Source organism: Vespa mandarinia, chromosome 25 (genome assembly GCF_050613455.1).
Source record: "Vespa mandarinia isolate Hongniang chromosome 25, ASM5061345v1, whole genome shotgun sequence".
NCBI classification, from domain to species: domain Eukaryota; kingdom Metazoa; phylum Arthropoda; class Insecta; order Hymenoptera; family Vespidae; genus Vespa; species Vespa mandarinia.
Genome location: NC_140834.1, coordinates 2568381 through 2591071, shown reverse-complemented (window position 1 = coordinate 2591071; position 22691 = coordinate 2568381). Strand labels below are relative to the sequence as shown.

General features: G+C 27.4%; 2 protein-coding genes, 1 long non-coding RNA gene and 1 other non-coding gene across 8 annotated transcripts; 3 read left to right on the top strand and 1 right to left on the bottom strand.

The window, feature by feature from the left end:
• Positions 1-7049: 7049 nt before the first annotated feature.
• Positions 7050-9738, top strand: LOC146872231 (fatty acyl-CoA reductase wat-like). The gene is made up of 9 exons (XM_085664092.1): positions 7050-7053; positions 7273-7604; positions 7838-8086; positions 8179-8324; positions 8435-8544; positions 8615-8810; positions 8912-9151; positions 9244-9501; positions 9588-9738. Exons 1-9 carry the CDS (start codon positions 7050-7052, stop codon positions 9691-9693), a joined length of 1641 nt encoding a protein of 546 aa, XP_085520218.1. The 3' UTR covers positions 9694-9738.
• Positions 9739-11527: 1789 nt separating this feature from the next.
• LOC118450647 (uncharacterized) lies at positions 11528-14254 on the top strand. Of its 4 annotated transcripts, none has more exons than XR_014983590.1 (6): positions 11528-11757; positions 11887-12090; positions 12298-12990; positions 13038-13205; positions 13327-13408; positions 13640-14253. It is a non-coding gene; the product is annotated as an uncharacterized LOC118450647 (long non-coding RNA). The 4 variants fall into 4 exon arrangements; XR_004840787.2 differs by having other exon boundaries at positions 11529-11757; positions 13053-13205; positions 13640-14252; XR_014983591.1 differs by having other exon boundaries at positions 11534-11757; positions 12298-12382; positions 13053-13205; positions 13640-14248.
• A 279-nt stretch (positions 14255-14533) lies between these two features.
• On the top strand, positions 14534-14832 carry LOC146872230 (RNase MRP). The gene has a single exon (XR_014983628.1).
• Positions 14833-16272: 1440 nt separating this feature from the next.
• LOC118450646 (fatty acyl-CoA reductase 1-like) lies at positions 16273-22222 on the bottom strand. 2 transcript variants are annotated; one of them, XM_035886519.2, is made up of 4 exons: positions 22063-22222; positions 20425-20759; positions 18327-18575; positions 16273-17158 (listed from the first exon to the last, which is right to left on the bottom strand). In XM_035886519.2, exons 3-4 carry the CDS (start codon positions 18339-18341, stop codon positions 17009-17011), a joined length of 165 nt encoding a protein of 54 aa, XP_035742412.2. In that variant the 5' UTR covers positions 18342-18575; positions 20425-20759; positions 22063-22222; the 3' UTR covers positions 16273-17008. The 2 variants fall into 2 exon arrangements, with proteins under 2 accessions (XP_035742412.2, XP_085520271.1); XM_085664145.1 differs by having other exon boundaries at positions 20425-20747; positions 22063-22203.
• Positions 22223-22691: the final 469 nt, after the last annotated feature.

Sequence of the window (22691 nt, the reverse complement as noted above, 5' to 3'; positions counted from 1 at the left end):
TAAAGAACCGAGAAGTTGGTTAAACTCAAAACGATAATTCTTATTAACAAGATGTTAGCTAAAAACACAAAAGAATACCATAGATTATAATTTGTTGTGACGTTATTCGATCGAAGTATTCATAAAAGGTTCAACTTACGCTTATTCAAAATATTAAAAAAAGTTCGAACCTATTTCTCGTTTGAATTTACTTGAAATTACTGATTTTCCTCTTTGAAACAGATATGAAACATTCGAAACTATCCAATTAGAATCGAATCTACTTGTAAAATACTTAATTCCATTCCTGAATTCGAGAGTAATATACGCCTATAGATATGCAATCGTTAACTAATCATCTTCATTCAGGGGTACTACCATGATCAAAGTATATTCATGAGCTGTAGAAGAATATTTATAGAGGAATTATTCATTGAGTAATTTTTCAGAGACGTCAAGTTTTATATCTTATAAATTTCGAAATATTTTTCGATATGTTCGAAAAAAAGAAGAAGATAATTTGAGGATTCAATGAGTTATTATTTTTGATCGATAATTATTTCTATATTTTCTTTCATCTTTATTTAAATCATAGATTTCTTGATTCCGTTTAAAAAACAAAGTAGATATTTTCTACGATGAGAGAGAAACAATCGGAATTCCGAACGAAAAGGAAACGAAACTATTTCCCGTGATCGAGTGTAATTGTAATTTGAAGAATTTTGTTATTCCGATAACCGATAGAATTACGCACATACACGAAGTATCAGTTGTTTTTTATGTTACGCCGTAATCATAAAGTTTAACGAAAAAATCTTCTGCAGTGGTCTTCACTTGATGAAGGAATTTGCTTATACAAAATGCAGATAGCAAATGATATATAAATATTTCAACATTAATGTGTTTGTGAGTATGAGATTGTAAGGGATCTTAAAGTTCATCGTAAATGAATACATTTATTATTTTTTTTTTTATTTTACGTTCACTCTTCTTCTTGCAACAATTGAATGCGATGATTATGTTTTCATTCACATAACTTGCCCAAAGAAATGGCAAAATTTAGGTGCACATCTTTATGTGCGTCTATATGTGTTACGTGCCAAAACGCAATATGAGTTTGTCTCCGCAATGCGATGAATAAAAGATATTTTCGCTAGATTGGAAATGTTTAAATGTATAATTTATTCTCTAGATGGTTTGTATTCCTAGATGGTAATTGAAGAGAAAGTTTTTAAGAGTAGACAGTAGATTCAGAGTGATGATTGATTTGCAGGAGAGATTTTCGAAAAAAGGCAAACTGAGGAGGAGAGATTTGTTTTAGAGAGTTGGTGAGAAATAGAAAAAGTCCTGTAAGAGAGGAGAAAGCGTTGGCTGGGGATAAGGATGTCTTGTGGTGTTATGGTTTCGTGAGGATATCTATATTTAACAATCTTACAATGATTAAATATAGTAATTACAATAATAATGATAATAATGATAATAATACAACTAATAATATGGCTAATGATAATGATAATGATGATAATAATGATAATAATATCATAATAATAATAACAATTATGATAAAGATATTAATTACAATGATAGTATTATAGTAGATATAGATGACATGGAATTGAACATAACATTCCGTAGATCTGGCATCTACGGGACTTGCTTAATCGCGGCAATAATTTTTACATTTTTACATTTGAAATAAAACTTTAGAATAATTGTTATACTTGTGAAAAGTATGAAATATTTTGGTTTGAAAATGAAGCAACGTATCTATGCCACGATTACTTTTATTATTAATATTTTCTTGTGAAATAATTTCATTACTAGCATTTATTACAATTTGAAGTTAATAGTAATCATTAAAAAATTGTATTTAACAATTAAATAGAAGTATGATGAATGGTTAATTAGATTATAAAATTATATATATATATATAATTATTATAATATTATATAAATAATATATATATATATTTCTTACTCTTTTTTCAATTTATCAGCAAAAATCCTTGACCGTTTAATTAAGTCGATTGGTAATTTATCAAACCTGATTGTTATGTCGCATCTGTACAAGGCCTGAATCACAAAAACATATGTATTTACTTTTACATGCGAACTATATAACCCGTATGAAAATGTTATTCTAAAATGATTTGTGTCCATTGTCTTCATGTAGTCATAGTCATAGTCATAGTCTCGTTTTAATTTTTATTCGTCGATGTTTATTATAAGTTAAGTTTTCGGGCGCACGTACAAGATTAGATTACTAATATTTTTTGTTAAGCGGTTACGTTTTTGCTTTTTTCTTGCATTGAATTTGCATCTCTTTTAATATTATCGATAAATTTGTATAATCGTGCTTACGTGTATGTAAAAAAGAAATGTAACAACATAGAAATGATATTTTCTTCTAGTACAATATTAATCGAATAATCTAATGCAAATTGAAATGATATAAAATTTTTGACTTCAAACGTTAATAGCTGACGTTGATTTCATTTTCTCATTGCATCTCACAGTCGAAGCAACGAAGAAAACAACCGGGACCTCTCGTATAAGTATAGTTCTATCGATCATTAAGATACCGAGATTCGGCAAATTACAGTCGCCCTTGATTGCGATTATGCGATGTCGAAATTCTGATTGTCTATTCCTCAGCGAGCAAAATAACTATCGAAATCACACATTGAAAGTGTTGTGAATCTTTCAGGTTTTTTCCACATATGCATCATAAATAAGTATTATCAGGTCAGTCCAAAAGTTCGTGTGCATTTTGGCGAATCCCATGCATACTACTAATGCGCACAAACTTTTGGACTAACCTAATATTTCATGAAAGACAACTGTTTGCAACTTCTAGCATGTTCAATGTGCATCATTTTACGAAATTTATTTTTCAATTTTTTTTCTTTTTACATGTACTAAACATTAAATTTTAAATACCGTTTCTAGTGGTAATAGGGAATCTCAGAATTTAATCAGAGTGATATCATATATAGACAATTTAATTATATTATTAGATATTAGTATGAAATAATAATCGATCACATTTAAACAACTCATTATTCGAATCTTCATTCATCGAGTTTCTTCATGCATGGAAGCACGTTCTTTAATAATTTTCAAAAATATCGAAATTTAAATGAATCTTATGACATGCTAATCTCTCAATAATTTTTCGTTGAATAATTTCATCTCGTTACCGTTGAAAATTATTTATAGAGTTAATAGAATTATCGGAGTAATTTTAGAAATATATGGAAAATAAATAAAAAAAGATGTATTAAAAATCAATGAGTACAATGAAGAAATACAAAAAATAGAGAAATAAGTCATTCTAAATTAGATATATTACATAAGCTTTAATTTCTGCCGATCATCCGTCATCTTTTCTAAATATTTATTGGTAATATTTGTCTATATACTTGAGTCGATTTGAAATTTATCGGACCTGATTATTATTTACACTATATCATGCCTTGTGATTGAATTTAACGTCGATAAATAAAAAATAGAAGAAAAAAATATGCAAGATATAGCAAAGACTAAATAATGCATAACGTTGTTCCTTTTTTGAGCAAAAATTCATCAGCGAAAGTTCATTAATCATAATATGCACAAGATTAACTTAGATAAAATAAATGTGTCAGGTTCACATAAATGAGAATTTGTAAAATTTGATTTCCTTAACGTAACATGTTTATTTAATAGAGTAGTGGTGGACATGGAACAGCAACGACAAAATATGAAATTATAGCGATATGATGAAACAGGAAATTTTCATAACTTCATTTTATTTTTCTCGGAGTTCTTTGATTTTTAATATTTTTATCGATTTTAGACAAATTCCAAACATTTAATCAATACGTCGAGATTTAATTTTAAAATGTAGAGTTTTCGTTCGTTATTTGTTGTGTACAATGATAATTAAAGTTTTGAAAGGTAGAGGGAAAGGGCTACCAACTTCTACTAGACTTTATAATTTAGTGCAAGAATGCCATTCTTTCGTGTAGCATCTAAAAATTGCATGAGCACAAGAGAAAAACGTTTATAACTTCGATGAATGTGCGTCAATTTTAATTGTGCAAAACTAAATATACTTCTAAGACTAAGTTAAGTTTATGTAAATTTGCATTAAAAATTCATAATTATAAAATATGTTATAAAGATTTAGTCATAGTCCTCTATGATAATTCAACAAATTCCAAGTCTACATTGAAAAAAGTATAAAAAAACTTTTTGAGTTATACGCAGTTATGCGAAATATTTTTTCAGTTATTTAGATATTATCATAATTTAACAAAATAAAAAAAAAACTAGCTGCAAAAGATTGCACTCTAATTGTAATGAGATACTGCTAAACCGATCATTTAAATGACCCGTGATAATTAAAATACTAGCATATTTTTCATAATTTGAAATATTAAATATTTTTGTATAATCATAATTTAAATAAATATAAAGAATTTAAATTAATATATTATTATTTAAACAATTAAATTAATAAATCACAATTATTACGATTACAATTTGGCAATACAAAAATTTTTTAAATATTAATGTAATACTTTAATACAGAAAATTTTTATTTTTACTAATATTTATATTTATATCTTTAATATAAAGATCAAAGGAGAAAATAAAAGCAAGCAAATGAGGAAGAGAGGATGTAATTATATACGGAGACAATATTCTACATTCGATCATAGCTAAAAACTTGATGAATTTAAAAGGATTAAAGATTTTTTATGACACTTACACGACAATTAACATAAAAATAGAGAAGAAATTTATTATAAGTAAGTCCTCTTTCACTCGTCTCACTAAGACGCTTCGTATCGATTTATTTTACAAATAAAATCCGGTTAAACCTGATTAAAATTAGAAATCATATTTCTCTATTCTCCATGAATAAAAGAGAAAGTATAGCGTAATAATTATGGTGGAAGGTCATAACAATGAATGATATTCATTTCAAAGATACTTTGAGAGACGTAATAAACATTTTTCACTACGTATTACGTATTATTTTGGTACTTTTCCATTTCGAAAAAACACTGACGTATTCATATGTGATGATATCAGATTATTCACTAGAATCATGGATGTTGCAATTACGAAACTTTTTATTTAACAGCGTTATAAACATTTAATTGAATAATGATCTTTCGACCATTTCGACCAAAAATTAATATGTAAATAAATATGTATAAAAGGGGAAATAAAATCAACGAGGTAATGATTGACCAAGAAATTGTGAAGAGGATATCATTTAAAAAAAAAGATATGTCTTTTGACACGCTCCGGTAAAAAGAAATTAATTGACCATGAAAATCGTTATCTGATTGCCTGTACCAATAATTACATAATTTCTTGCATCATTTCCAAACTCATCTAAAAAGCAACATGTAAATTCGAATGTAGAAATTTTTTCTGTTATTCTATCTTACACGTTAATTTTGATCTTCCTTTCTTTTTTTCTTCGCATGAATGTTTCATCCATTTCTAAAATAATATTAATTTGTATGATAATATTATTTTAATATTAATATTAATATTAATTTTCGTTTAAGTCTCGTTCGTAATGTTTAAATACATACTATTAAACATATCTCCTACGATAAGAATATCTTAAATATGCCATTAAAACGCTTCTGCAAGCATATATAAAATAACAAAGACATCTTTTTTCTTGCCATTTTTTTTTAATGTTTCTTTGTCATTAGAATTTAAAATAATGCCCTCTTTCCGAATTTAGGCTTTATTGAATACATCAAGCATTAAAACAAGCAATAAACTCTGTGTACTGATCGCTACTTTTGGAACACATGTATTTTCCAGAATACGAATTATCTTCGAATATAAGAAAAAAAAGCAAAAGTGTCGAAAAAGATCAAGAATTGATCAATGAAACGTAGTGGGAGAAAAAGGTTAAATGCTTTTGGTTGTTTCTGTATTTCAGTTCAAAAGTTAGCTTCGTTCAATCAACACCTATTACGGTCTTAAGGATTAAAAAGAAATCTCTACTCCGAATATACATAACTTTACAGTAAGCCTGTCTATTTTAATTCTGCAATATGGAAAATAATTCTGAAAGTAAGTAAATTTTATAGAAGTATACACTTAAAAAGAATCAGAATTAACAGATGTGTTATAAAAATTTAGTAACATTCTTTTATGAAAATTCAAGTAAATAATTACGTGAAAATTTTAAAAAGCATGAGGTTTGTGACTTACACGAAATTACAGAAAAAAAAGAAATTAAGACATCCGGTTAATACTACAATTCAACAAAATCTAGAAGAATTAGCTGCAACTACCATAATTAAAACGATAAATGGAATACGAAAAATTTTTTTTTAATTTTCGAAATATTCAGAAGTGTAAACACGGAAGGTGATCAGCTTTGATTATTCTTTTGTTAGTGGACCGATCAAAAATATTTTTATATGACATAAACATTGTTGAGATGGAATATGTAATGTAATTATCTACAGTAAATTTCTTGACACTCTTTTTTGTCGGTTTTTATATGATCCCCTTTAGTTTTATATAGACTAACTTTTAACTTTTTTGCATTTATCTTTTAACAAATATTGAAAAGGTTTCTCCAAGAATCATAATAAATATATTTTTCCTGTCTGAAACGAAGGAAGATTAAAAAATTTGTCTAGTTGAAAGAATTTCGTAACATTTTATTAACGAGGAATATCACACTTTGTTCTGTTTGCGTAGTACCTGGAAAAATTATAGGTATACTAGTACAGAAAAATGATCGCAGTCGAAAACTCAATTGATTTTTCTTGTATAACTTGTTTTGTGATATTCATTTATTACATATTATTATGAGACAGGTTGAACGATACGTTTGCAATTGAAGTTTTTCATACGAGGTCATTTCATTCTTATAATAGATAAAAACCAATATCATAAAGCAATTAATGTTAATATACGTACATGTTTCTTTCTTCCATGTTACGAGTTATTTTTCCCTTTCGAATTCAGTACACCAATTATCGATCATTTTCTATTATTACGAAATTGGCTATTTTAAATTATAAATATGTACTAGGATGAGTAATAGGTGCCATGAATGGCCTTTAATAATCGATATTAAGATAGAAAGAGTCAACCCATCGAAATAAAGATTGTGTTAATGATAATTAAACGTTCGATTATAATATTATCAACGGACACTTGAACTTACTTGCATTATCGTTTAAACGATTAAAATAAATAAATACGATAGAGAAACAGAAAAGATTTCTACATTTACGTTTATGTTTATGTTTATAGATCGATCTAGAAAAGCAAATATGATAGACGTACTGCCAGAAAGAGATGAACAAGAAATAGCCCTATCCGGAAGTCCTTTGAGAGATGCTACGGAAACTAAATATGCACCTGTGTGTATTCAACCCATCGAGGATAATTACGAACTTACACCCATTCAAAAATTTTACAGTGGTCAAAGTATTTTTATAACTGGTGGAACAGGATTCGTAGGAAAGTTATTGATCGAGAAATTGTTAAGAGAATGTCCCGGTATCACTTGCATTTATCTTTTGATACGTACAAAAAAAGGAAAAAGTGTGCATCAACGCATGAAAGAACTAATCGAAAATTCTGTGAGTTATTATATGTATTACAGAGATAAGTAAATTATTGTTTCACCTTTGATTCAACTTTGATATTATCTCTTTCTATTAAATTATATAATTGGTATATAAAATAAAGAAAATTGAGAAACAAATTACTAGTCTATCATAACCAGTGGAAAACACCGAAAAAAGTCGTTTTCCTGTCATTTATGATAACGAACGTGAGAGAGAACATATTTACAACTCTGTAAACTTTCCAGTTATTTTCCACTTTGAGAAAGAAACAACCAACATTCCAGGATCGTATAGTCCCAATCAAGGGCGATTGTACCTTGCCGAATCTCGATATCTCAATGGTCGATAGAGCTACATTAATACGCGAGGTCTCAATTATTTTTCATGTCGCCGCAACCGTTAAGTTCAACGAGAAAATAAAATTGGCGACAGAAATCAACGTTCGAAGTGTAAAGGATATAATACATTTGTCCAAAGAAATGTTAAAACTGAAGGTGCCACTTTTGTCCTCTGTATACGTATTAATAACAATCAGGGACTTTCAAAATCTGACTTTAACAAATCTTTGTTATCCTTAAAATTTCAGAGTGTTGTGCATGTATCTACGGCTTATGCCAATTGTTTTCATATTCCACTCGAGGAGAAATTTTATGACCCACCGATAGATCCCGATAAGTTGATAAATTTAGTGAACTCTTTAAATGAAAAATTGCTCAACGATATTACCCCACAGTACGTTTATATCTCGGTGTATCGATTATTTAGTTTCATATTTATTTATAAAAAATATAAACTGAATAGATAGTGCACTTAATTACACTCACACAATCGTTTTATTGTAGATTACTCGGAATATGGCCAAATACTTACGTTTATACAAAAACAGTCGCAGAGAATCTTATAAAGAAACATGCTGACTCTATACCGATTGGAATATTTCGTCCAGGAATTGGTTTGTAGCAACACAATCTTCATAAAACTAAGTAATAAATAATGTATATTAATTGATGTATTATTTCTAGTGATATCCACGTACCGAGAACCTATCCGAGGATGGATCGACAACAGGAATGGACCAATAGGAATTACAACAAGTGTTTTTATGGGATTAATGCGAACTCACCATTGTGATGGATCGATAAATGTGGACTTTGTACCTGGAGATTTTACCATCAATGGAATAATCGCTAGCGCATGGGAGATTGCAAATAATCGAAAGTAACGACAAATACTCGAAACAATATTTTTAGTTTCAAATTAAATAATGATATTAGAAAATATTGAATTAATTCGTCTGTATGAATACATAATCTTTTTAGATCCAATGAAGATATTCCCATTTACAATTATGTATCAAAGGACAATCCATTGACTTACGGCAGATTTATAGAAATGATAGTTTCGTATGGAGGAGTGGTACCGTCTGAAAAGGCATTTTGGTGCCCCATCTTTGAAATAACAAAATATCGGCCAATCTATCTTTCCTACGTATATTTTTTACATTTACTACCAGCTCTTATAATCGACACAATCTTTTTGTTCAGGGGTAAAAACCAAAGGTAAATTTCTCTTATCTTATTTTCTGGAGAGAGTGCATTAGAACGATAAAGAAGCGAAAAATTTCATCTGGCGCTAATCCTTTTCGTTCAAGGTTACTCAGAATGTACAATAAAATTCACGAAATGTCAGATCTACTTAGTTATTTTTCTATAAACGAAAAAAAATTTACAAATGAAAGATGGAACGAATTGATGAGGAAGTTGACGCCCGAAGATCGTGAATTATTCTTTTGTGATATGAAGGATCTCGTATGGAATACTTATTTTGAAACATACTTCACAGGCGTAAGAAAATATATCTTAAAGGATCCTATTGAAACACTCCCACAAGCTCGTATAAAATGGCGAAGGTATTTTTTTTATTGCATTTTTACTTCATTGTCCCTCTGTTATTGACAATCACTTTCAAATAATATTGATTTAAAAAATTTTCAAGGTTTTATTTGATGCATCAAGCAATGAAACTTTTTATCGCCTGTGTCCTATTTATCATCACATGGGCTATGATTTCCAGACTCCTTGTAACGTTTGGATCTTTGTAAAAGAAGCAAAAATAAGCAAAAGAATGAAGGATAAAAATAATCATAATTTAGACTATCGCGTATGTACGAATCAATAATTTCTTGAATAAAATTATATCAAAATTAAACGGTTTTTAATTCGTGATATCTCGGACAAATATTTGGGTCAGAACTTTTTCCTTATATACTACGCCATTTATTGCATATAATGTATACTTATTTTTTTATATTTAATTTTTATTAAATGTTAAATTGTGGCCGAATACTTAGCCACATGTTTCATTCATAAACATCTTTGAAACAATGTATCTCCTTTACTGGATTTTCTCTTTCTTCGTGAAAATTAAGGTAAAATGATTAAGACAATAATTCAAAGTTCAATCGACAAATACGTATTAAGTAATCATAACTGCTGAGTTTCATTGCCGACATACTTATTAATTTCGTATCATTTTTACTGGGAAATTCATTACTTTGGACTTATCTGTTAAATGTATTCACCATACTGATCTTAAATCCCAAAAATTTAACCGAATCGTTGAAAATTAATTTCTAAATATAAAGTTTTGGATCGTTATAAATTGCGTACATTGACAGTTTAAGCCTTCCATGATTCAAGAGAAAAGGCTACCTACTTCTACTAAACATTATAGTTCGGTGCTACAGTGAGTACATTCGACAACAACATCTGTACGTGACATGAAAATAAGGATAGAATGCTTGTTCAAACGTTTATAATTGCGATAAAAGTGCGTCAATTTTAATTATGCAAAATGGGAAATACTTCTGCAATAAGTAAAATATATATAGATTTTAGTTCCATTCGATATTTCTCACATATTAACACATTTATGAACGGTGTTTTTCGATCGAGATGCTTAAATGAATACCTCATATAATTTTAAAAAATCTATAGGTAAATATTGAAAGATACAAATATATAAATGTATATCAATATAATAAAAATATTGTTTACTGATATCATTTTTATAATTATTTGTCGTTTAAAACGAGCTGATATCATCAAAAGAAAACGTCCTTATGCCAAATAAATAAGAGTATTTGCAAATAAAAATAAATTGAAAAAAGTCGGAATGGATTTCAAACAGATGTAAGGATAAATGTTGAATTAAATTGATTTAAAGAAAATTCACGATTTTTCTTTACCAATGTAGAGAACAATTTTCTTTATCCTGGAGTTCATACTGATATCTAGTAGTTATATTTTTATAAAAAGATGTATGAACAAGATTAACAGAAAAATAAAGACCAAAGAAAAACAAAAATTATTCTAAAAAATGCGGATTAAACAGGATCTACGAAAAGTATACGTGCATTGACAGAAATGGATCGAAAAATTGTTAGAATAATATAAAATCAAATAATGCGACGTAGTTGCATTACCTGTTGATACGAATATGTAAATGGAAAAATATAAAAAGAATGAACGATGTAATATTTGGGTTTATCAAGAATTCAGAGAAACACGAACAGAAATAAAACGTTTTAAAGTGAATACACGTAAATAATAAGGTACTATGGAGAATTTGAAAAGATAGTTAATTGTACCACTATACCTTATAATTAACAAGTATTTCATACAAAATTATTTTCCAAAAATTGTTTTATTCTTCACAAAATCTACTGTATTTCTGGTAATCTTTCTCCAGGCACGCTCTCGGCATCATTATCGAGCCTAGTATATTATTCAATTTTTGTATGTTGGCTACCATGTCGATAAATAAGGAAGCTATATTTCGAGGGAACTTATGATTTGATAGTCCAGCCGAAACTACAAACTCGAACACCGCCATAATAAGCTTACACATTACCACCGCAAGGTGTCGCCTAAGATATTATTTTGATTTTTCCACTCTTCTACTAACCAAAATAAAAATTTTTTAACAAAGATCTACGTACATCTTAATAAAAGTTCTGGCTGTAAAAAAACCATTATTATCAATTAATTAATAAAGTTGATGGTGACGTAAAATATTATTAAAATTAGTATCATTAAATGCAGTTTTGAAATATATTAATATGAAGACCAGATCAACACGTCATAAATGGAAAGATACATTTCAGGTTATATTATGTTATTAATAATATAATAATTTTTGAGAAAATTAAATGTTATTTAATAATATTAACTATTGTTATAATTCAAATCGTTCTTTTGAAAAAGTACATGAGACAAGTATTTTCTTTGTGTAGCTTGCAGAAGGGAAGAAAACGACGAGGAAGTGGAAATGTATTTTCATGAAACGACACAAAAATGGAATGTCCTGAAATTAACATATGACTATTGCCGTTCTAAAATATAAATGAGAAAAATTATTAGAATTTTGTAATCGCTCGATAAGGAACAATATATCATCGAACGTTTCTAAAATATATATAGTTAAAAATTAAATGAGAGTAAGTATTACATTTTCTTTTTAGAAGAAATTGCAAGATAATAAACATTAACTTACTCGCTTTAAAAAGTTAATGTCTGAAGATGTGATAGACTACATCGATTTTATTTCTTTGTAAAACAGACATTATAACTTTATTCCAATAAAAAAATGAATTCGTAAATCAAAATTTTATTTATACCAATTGAAAAGAAATATTCAATTTCAGCAACAAATTATCCAGGAAAACTCGGAATTATCTACAAATGAAAATAAGCTTATCTCTAAAAACAGTGAAAAAGAAAACGAAGATGGTAATGACGATAATGAAAACGTGATGATGAAAATAATACTTTAGTTGACCAAGACAAAGAAGAAAGAATGGAATAATATGAAATTAAATAATGAAAATATTTTATATATTTAGAAGATAAAGATGAAACGACAGATGCACATTTGTTTGTCATACGAAAACATATTGAATTTTCATAATATAGACCAAACTATAATTCGATAAATATGCAACATTAGAGAATTATGGTTATGCGAATCTGATACTTTCAAGATTTTAACTTGGATTATAATCGAGCGATTACAAATAGGTTTCCATTCATAAAATTCATAAAATTAGTGAATATATTTGTCAAAAATTTAATTCTCATCGTATAGATCTCGAAATAAGTTAAAAGTCATATTGTTTACTCAGATAACGATTATTGATTATATAAAAAGAGTAATACTTTAACTCTTACTTGACTACTGAAATGATTAAGAAAAACTATAGCTATAGAAGTAATTGAGGCACTTAGTTTGTTATCAGTGGTATCACTCCATTTAATATTAATTAGGATCTCTATTCTAAGTATACAAATTTATTATGTTCAGAGAAATACAATATTCAAATGGGCCAGTGATATAATAGGTACTATATAAATGGGAACATTAAATGAAATACTTTTTAATGTAAAGTCTCTTTTGATACAGGAAATGTCCAGGATTATAGAATCATCTACTTTTGGAAAAATTGACAAAGGTGATAACTTCTGTGACAAAGAAATAAATGCGTAAGGAAGAAAATACGAAATTCTATAGTAAAAGACAACAAAACTGCAACAAGAAAAGACATATAAGCTGCAGGTAATTTATCGTAATTAGTTCTACTATAAAGTATGTCAACCATATATATGGTTCTTTTTATTTTTAATGCGATTACCAACATTTATATTTCTTTATACATTTAATAAATTTATAATCGTAGTTCGTGGGAGAATTGAAATTAGCAATAGAGGAAGAAACCTAAAATTATGCAACAAAGGAAGAAAATAAACAAGAAGAAACACGTGAGTAGTGAAATGTCTATAAGAAAGAGAATGTCAAAAGAAAAATCGGCTTTGAAATTCTCTAATTATGCATTTTATGTATATATGCATATATACATAATTCTTTTAAATTTAATGATATAGCACTGTCGGTATTAAAAGCTCTAATATCAGACTCATTAAAAGACTTTAAAAAATTAATATACTTAAAACTATTAAATACAATTTTATATGATAATATTTCTGTTGTAGGCTTAGTAAACATATTCAGTTATATGCATCTGCACCTCTGCTGACACGCTTTTCCACATTACAATAAATTCATGGTACTGATGTGATATTGCCACATCTTGATATATCTCACACTTTTCCTCTGTGTTTCCACTGTGCAATTGCTTCTTTTAAAGGAATAGTGTTTTATCGCTGAACAAGAAGAAGAAGGAAAGTCAGTTTTAATTCAGTAGTCAACAGTCTTAATTAGAGAATGTCTGAACTGAATCTTTCCAATCGGTTCATAACTCTGTAAATCTATTAATATGTACATATTTGTGTCATATTTAATCATTTTTTACTCCTTAAATTTTATTAATTGCTAACGATTGACCTATACTATTTCTTACAAGTATGTAGGAAGAGAAATAAACTATGCGAATGTTTGAATTGTCAGAAAATAAGCGTAAATAATTTTTTATTTCAATCGTACAGTTAATTTCTTTTATTTTATAGTATTTCGTACTAATTACATTCGAATTGTATTTTTTTCTGTGTATATATATTTCGATGTAAGCCATTTCAAAAGTATCTCAATAATTATTAATATATTACTTTATTTTCTCGCACACATGTTGATTAAGTTCTTTGAAAAATTTCTAATTTTGTGTCTGAATATACAAAAAATAGAGGTTTTGTCATTTGTAAATAGTTATGTTAAATTTTACAAAATATATATAAATTATAAAATCAATCATAAATAATGAAATATATTAAAATTATAAATCATTCTGTATTATATTAAAAGTTATATTTTATGGTTGTTCGAATAAAATGTAAAGTTAGGTAGGAATTGAGAGTCACTGTTACGTTTCTCACAAGTGCTCAGATGGTTTACTATTCCTATATAATAAATTTCCAAGCTTAATAGTAACGAAGTTTCTTCGTGCGTCACTTCGGAGCCACTAGCGGAGTTCGTCAGTAACTCTCAACTTGCTTTGAGGAAAGTCCCTGGACCTTCGGCAGAGAGTGTCGTAACTTAGTAGCTGTTATAAGCCTTTCTTCGCCGTCTTTCTCGATTATAGGATAGGAAGCCTTTGGCTGATCTTTTCGAGATTGGGCGAGAGTGTATTGGTCAAAGCAAAGTTTTCGATGTGTTCGAGACGCGAATTTCTATCCATCTTGTATGGATGAATCTTAGTATCTAACTGAACAGGGCTTTCAGCGAGGAAACTTCTTCTTTTGCAATTATTTCTTTCTCCTTTTCGTGTTTTTTTATTTTTATAAATGGATTCTTAAATGCATTAAATAAAAACTGTTTAATTAATTTAATAAATTAACTTAATGATTGTTAGCTCGATGTTGAACTAGAAAACATTTTGTAATACCTACCTGCAATAGAAATTATTTAAAATTTCTGAGGTAGAATATTTTATTAAAAATGACAGATAATTTGCACATATTTTAATTTGTATTTAAGTTAATTAATTTATTTAATTTTACTGTCAAATTTGATTTCATATAAAAATGAAACTTTATATTTCAATTAATTGATATAAATGTAATTTGTATAAAATCTTAATAATACTATATATTTTGACTCGAATTAGTTTTATAAAAATAAAATTTAACTTAATTTAATATTAATTAAATATCAAAAATAGCATACATAAATTAAAATTTTTTTAATTTCATCTTATTGTGGATTATCAGTTACTATATCGATTCCCCTAACAAAAAAGAAAAATCCAAATCTTTTAAATTTAATAATTTATCATTTAATCTCTTATTATAATAAAGTATATAATCAAATTTCAAAATAGTACAGGGAGAAGCCTACTTTCAGGGGCAATGTGTAATATTTGTACTGGATTTATATAGAAAAAAAATCTCAATATTATTTGTATTGATATTATTACAAGATAGGAATCATAACCTATATTTAAAAAACAATAAATATTTCGGATGCGAAGCAACAATTAAGATTTTGTGTCGATATAATAAAAAAACTCTTATATATATATATATATATATATATATATATATATATATATATATATATTAAATATATAAAAGGGTTAAACTTTGAAATTCTTAGTATTTATTATATTCAAACTTACGTGATTATATTGAACTTGACGAATGGAATCTTCTTAAAAATCAGGAAATTGCTGAACATTCTATTAATTGTAAATAACACTCTAAGAAGTTACTAAAGAATTGTTAATGTTATCGATTGGCAATAATCATTTAACATTAATACCAAACGTTTGCAAAATTATCACATACGCAGTTGTAACATTTCAGTTTTACATATTAAAAAAGCTTAACAATTGATCGTCTGAAAAAATATATCATTTGTGTTTTCAAACGTAATTAACATAAATTTTAATTTAATCGTTTCATAGTATTGCAATTCATTCACAAAAAAAATATAAATTCATAACAAATAATATTGAATAACCGGAATAATAAAAATACATCTATTATATAATCACATTTATAAAAATAACAAGCTGCAATAATATATTTACATCAAGATTAGAAAATTAAAAAAGGAAAAAAAAAGTTGTATTGCCATTCGATTGAAAAAAATCTCTCTTTTGCAATGACTAAACTCAGTTTTCTTTCTTTTTGTAAATTTTTAATTGGAATGTTAGCAAACTCTAGAAAAATTCTGTTAAAATCTTTATTGAATCTTCTATGGAACATTTGATTTTTTTGAATTTTAATATCGTAGATATCTTATTTTAGTGATTTTAATAGTGACATTCTTACAGGTTAAGAATCCGTTTAAAATTTTTGTTGTGTATCTACCTAAGATTTATAATTTTAACTGCCCTCAATAAGTAATAATAAGCTTTACAAAAATGTTTACTTCTTCAAAATATATAGAAATAGACATAAATTTTTCTAAAAGTAACAAATTGTTTAATAAATAACGAAATATCAAGTTAAAACAAAACAAATGTCCGAAATGTTCGAAAAAAGAATTCCTTCAGATTGTATTGTGAAAAATTATTACGAGGATGCCCTGGCATAAACTGCATTTTCGTTTTGATTCGTATGAAAAAAGATAGAAGTGTCTCTAAACGAATGGAAGAAATTGTCGAAAATTCGGTGAGTCCTTCATTTACAATCGATTATTATTTTCATCTTGTGATTAGATTTTCATTCAATTCTATGATTTTATGTCGTCACTGAATAGTATTTAATATTTAATACATTTAATAGATACTTTTAAGAAGAAGAAAATTGATAAAGAATAATTGCTAAAGTACCTAAAGTAACTCAGATTTTTGAAGATTGTATATGTGTTCAGCTAATCGTTTCGCTTGACAAATGCCGATCACGATTGTATGGAAATATAAGAGTAAAAAACAATCGTGAAATCAAAACTCGGTGATAGACTTAATGCGATGTAATATCATCGAGCAATTTCTCATCCATAGATTCCATCAAATCGATGAATTTGTAGACATTCATCGGTGGATCATAAAATTTCTCCTCGTTCTGATTTTGAAGACAATTAACATAAGCCGTTGATACATGGATGAAACTCTATAATATAAAAGATAACAAACATTTATTAGAGTCAGATCATTCAATTAAAGATCCACATAATTGATAATATGTGCAGGGTGTCTCAATAACCATGTTACGAAACGATATCCTTGCTAATTTTAATGATTCGAAGAAATAACGGAGAGCCTAATTTTTTGGTTCAAAGTAGCATACATTAATCAATTGTTTTTCAGAATGATTTTTTCAAGTTTTTCATGTCACAGAAAATTTGTTTAATAGGAATACATATTTTTATATATATTCGAAATGTGATAGATAAGATCAGGATGAATCGAACGATCTATAATACTGTGAGCTAAACGCAATTTTGAGTAAAAAGAAAATAATAAAAATGAATCAATTGATGTAAGTAATAAAATAACTATGATGGAAATATTAATCAGGAAAGATTTGCTTGAACAAGTACTCGAAATGATATCCTTCAAAAATAAATTTCTCTTAACATTTATTGATTGAAATAGTGACCATATCCGTCATGTTAAATTACATTTGATATTAACCAGGCGTGCAAGTGTCTTCTAACTGTCTAAATTTTATAATAATTTTTTTGCGCAACGACTCGACAAGGTCACAGTATTATAAATTGTTGATCACCCCTTGATCTCAGCTACTATGCTGCGACGACAATAATTACTTTAGAAATATACACTCGACATGAATTTCTGCTCACAATTTTATTGCTTTAATAAATTATTTTTCTTAGCATTTTTTCTTTTTTTTTTTTAAATTACCTTTTGCCTGAATTAGCATATACTTATAAATAATTCTTATAGATTTATTAATTTCGTATGAAACGTTCAAATGCTATACTCCTCAACGCGAAGCATTTTTTTCCATTGCCTATTTACATGCCCATATATATGAGTATAACATTTGTGAATTCTTTGTCAAGCAAGCGGTTTTATTATTCGTATTTGAATTTTACAAACAATAAAATATAAAAGAGATTTGTTCAGTAATTTCATCGTGTTACTTCAATTTCCTCGCTTCGAAAAATTTCGGTGGCTTAAAGAAAAAACTGAGTCACACAATAATGCGTTTCATTGAACCAAACAATTGATTTCTTCCTCTTATCATAAAAAGTAACCGAAATAGAGATTGATGATAGAGTTATTAGGACTCATATAAAGAATAGAATGCGTACCTTTAGTTTCGACATTTCCTTAGACAAGTGTATCAAATCCTTCAGACTTTGAACGTTAATAGCTGCCGCCGATTTAATTTTCTCGTTGAATCGCACAGTAGCGGCAACGTGAAAAACAATAGAGACGTCTCGTATAAGTTTAGCTCTATCGGTTATCGAAATACCTAGATTCGGCAAACTACAGTCACCCTCGATCGCTACAATGCGATTTTGGAATTCTGGCTACTGCTTCCTCAGCGTGTTAAATAACTGAAAAGTGTGCATTGATAGGTTTATACATATTTCCTGTCCCACATACGCATCTACGTATCATTAATAGAGGAATGACTCAAAAGTTGGACCCTATGTCGTATCTTCAACTCACTTTGTTAAATAAATGTTGAAAGCATTGAAATGTGTATATATTACTGCAGAATAAAGCCATGAATCTATTTAATCACGATTTTATTTTTAATATTATTAAGCATTGGTAAGTTACGAGTTGATTTCTATTTTTGTGATTTATGAATTTGTTTTATCTTATATTTTCTTCCCTAGTATTTGATTTCTAAATTTCTAAATTATTTCTTTTTCATTTCTAATTTATAGAAATAGACAGCAAATAACAATTTATATATAATTTCGACAGTGTCTTAAAGGTAATTGTAAATATCGACATGTTTCGATAAGAATTCTCTCTCCAGAGAATGAGGGTCGTAACTTAACGCATTAAAAATCGTTTGCCAAATTTTTTTATGCTGTCAAAGTAATTTCTATTATTTTTAGATTATAAATAATGTGAGAAACATGAATAGAGAACAATGACGATACGATCGATAAAAAAAAAGAAAGTTGGATTCAAGAAATCTGCTAAAGAACCTAAAATAACTCTGATGCGTTTAACCAATGAAAAATGTTGAGAAAAAATATAGATTTATTTATTTGGCTTGTGAAAAGAAAACTAACAATCTTTTAAGATTTAGCCTTATCATACTTAATTGCTTAAATATTCTTATGTTTTCAAATGTGATTATGTTCTTTAACATAATCAAAGTCTGTTTTATTTATTAATATTAAATGCATTTTTATTAGACCGTTTTAACACTTCGAGTCCGCTTACGTAGTCTTATGTTTTGATTATGACCAAAAAGTGAAAAAGCAGTGTTACAACTTTTATTTTCAGATTTAGAAAAAAGAATCATAGCTGTAAAATTCAATATTTTATCGAATTGCATTTTATCGAAAGAACATTATTATTAAAATATTAAATTTTTATTGGTAAATTTTTTGTTCAATTTCGTTTAATTTGATTTAATTTCGTTATAAAACGTGCACAATTTCTAGTTATTATTTATACGATGTAAAGCTATTAGCTGAAACAAATCTGTAAATATGTTATTTAGTTTTACCTTAGAAAATTCAGTATATTCGTTTGCTAAATATAAATTTCATCAATATAAGTAACTCTTTCTAAGTTTAATATTTCCTGTAATATTTTATCCAATATTTAACTTCCCGTTTAAATTTTAAGCAAAAATTAATTGAAAGTATGATATCAAGAAATTACATTTCTTATATGAATACATATTTTAATAACAAATCATTGCGATATTGAGCTATAGATATTTGGAAATTAAACTTGGTATCCTGCTGTTCATATCGCTTTATACGCTTGATCATGAATGTATTAATGTACGAGAAGTAGTCTGTTCGACTTTGGAAACCTTTTTCTAAACCATTCTTTTTGATTGTTTTTCATAAATTTGGAAATGCATTTCACTGTAATTTTTTACATGACTTGCATTAGAGTCATTATATAACTAAGTAGAGAATATTTTCCGTCTAAATATTAATTTTAACGTTAACATTAGAAAAGATACAGAAAACAAACAATTGAGGATTCTTCTTTCTATTATGCTTTACTGCTGCTACTTTCTAATATAGTTTATTAGAAAGAAGGAGACTTTTGAAAATTCTTTATCAATTTTGTTCTTCTTAAAAATATCTATTAAATGTATTAAATATTAAATACTATTCAGTGAAGACATAGAATCATAGAATTGAATGAAAATCTAATCACAAGATGAAAATAATAATCGATTGTAAATGAAGGACTCACCGAATTTTCGACATTTTCTTCCATACGTTTAAAGACACTTTTATCTTTGTTCCTATGTATCAAAACGTAAATGCAGTTGATGCCAGGGCATCCTCGTAATAATTTTTCAGTTAACATTTTTCCCATAAAACCTGTACCACCGGTTATAAAATGACATTGATTTACGTAGAAGGTTTGAAACGTCGTTAATTTGTCGATGTTTTCAACTGAAGATAGCGCTTCATTTGGCGAATATTCGTTCGATGTTCCAAGTTTCAAATTCTTTTTCACTACAGCAGATTCTTAGTCATCCTCTTTTATTTCCACTTCCATCATTTCTGTTCCTTTAAATCGATCTGTAAACAAAAATATTAACACATATTCTTCAATCGTTCTTCTTCTATTCTTTAGCTCGTGTTCTTCCACATATCTCTTATTAGTAGGCTGATAATTCTATTTAAAAAAAATATTATAATCGTACTTTCGAATATTATTCAAGCATTCTCTAGTCCCATATGATTAACTGATTTCTGTTCATATAATCAAGCTATTACATTATCTTAATTAATACCGATTGAATGAAAAGGGATCATGGCTGTTCTTACATGTATGCTTCTATAATATTCTAAGCCACTAATTCATATATAATATTTTAAACTTATAATGGTGTAATTAGAAAATCGTTTATCTGTGATCAGTTGAAAATAATTCGTTACCTCCATATGTGTGTCTACTTATATACATGCGTATTTATATATGATCGTACCGTTATTCAAGTGCGCCAGAATGTAAAATAATTTGCAAACTAGAAAGTATTAAATAAAATCTCGCAATATATCTTTGAGGTGTTCACCTTAATCGTTTGTCTTAATATGTTTTCTTTTCTAACAATGAATAAATAAAAGATATGATTTCCAGTGGTCAGAATTCACCTTGAATTTATTCCATAGATAAATCGACACGTATGGTTTCACCAGATCAAGCAAATAATAGATGGGAAATTTGATTTGTATCGCCACTAGAAATTCATTCATAATTAATACATATTTTATTTTGCGTTTACGTATAACAACAAAATGAATATGTAAGAATTATATATTTAAATACATTTATACATAAGAAGATTAAGGCAGGAATACAGTTAACCCTCAATGTGTTCTAAGATGATCGCTTAATCATTTTATGTTAATTACACATACTAATGGGGTTTATATCTGTGTACACAGCCACCGACAATATACTTGTTAGCGAACATTTTAATAATTTTCAATCTTGGATATTCGGCCCAAGTGCAGACTTACTAATATCGTGCAATGTAGAAATAATGGAAAAGTGATTTATTTTTAATTTATATTTCATTTTATTTATAATTGATGTTATTTCAAATTCTATTCCATACTTGGGATTTATATTGTATCTTATAGTACCAGTAACATTTAATTTGTAATTATTTTAAGCCTTATTATTATATAGTAAGATTTCATATTTATTATATTTATTAATAAGAAGAAGGCTTATAATTATAGTAAAAATTATTTGATCAGAAACAATTTGATTTTCATGTAACAATCGTATTGTTTGACTTCTACATTGTTAAATTTTCTATCGATGTAAAATTAAAATTATGATATTTTTAATGAACATATGAATTTTACTTACTTTCAGAAGTATTTACCATTATGCAGAGCAAGAGTGGATTATGTAATCTACGAAGTTATCAATATCAGTCATCTACCAACGTTACTCGAATGAAACTTACCGTTCCACTGAATTTTATTACAGGAAATAGTTATCTTTTATATCCACCGTTTAACTTATCTAAACTTGACACAATAACCTATAGATTTAAATTTATAATTTGATTTCAATGGGTTAAGCTACGTTCATAAGATTTCAACAATTGTGCTTGCCGTACATCTTAAAAAGTGCAAAGTTATTCGATTAAACAGATAAATAATTTAAAATTTCTTTGATCTGCATTTTAATACCTATTCTTTTACGTACAATTTATTTTACGAATAATTTTAACTTTAATAAATGTAGTTTTGAAAATCATATCTCTTTTTAAAATAGGGATCAGCGCAACGGAAGTCATTTAAAAGTCATTTTACGAGTCGTATTTAACATAATGTATATTCCATTACGTATTATTCATTCATATTTATATAACGATCATACACATATATATATATATATATATATATATATATATATATATGTACCGAGTTATTCCATAAAAATGGGACGAACTTTACAAAATAGTAATACATGCTAAGATAATCTTTCGT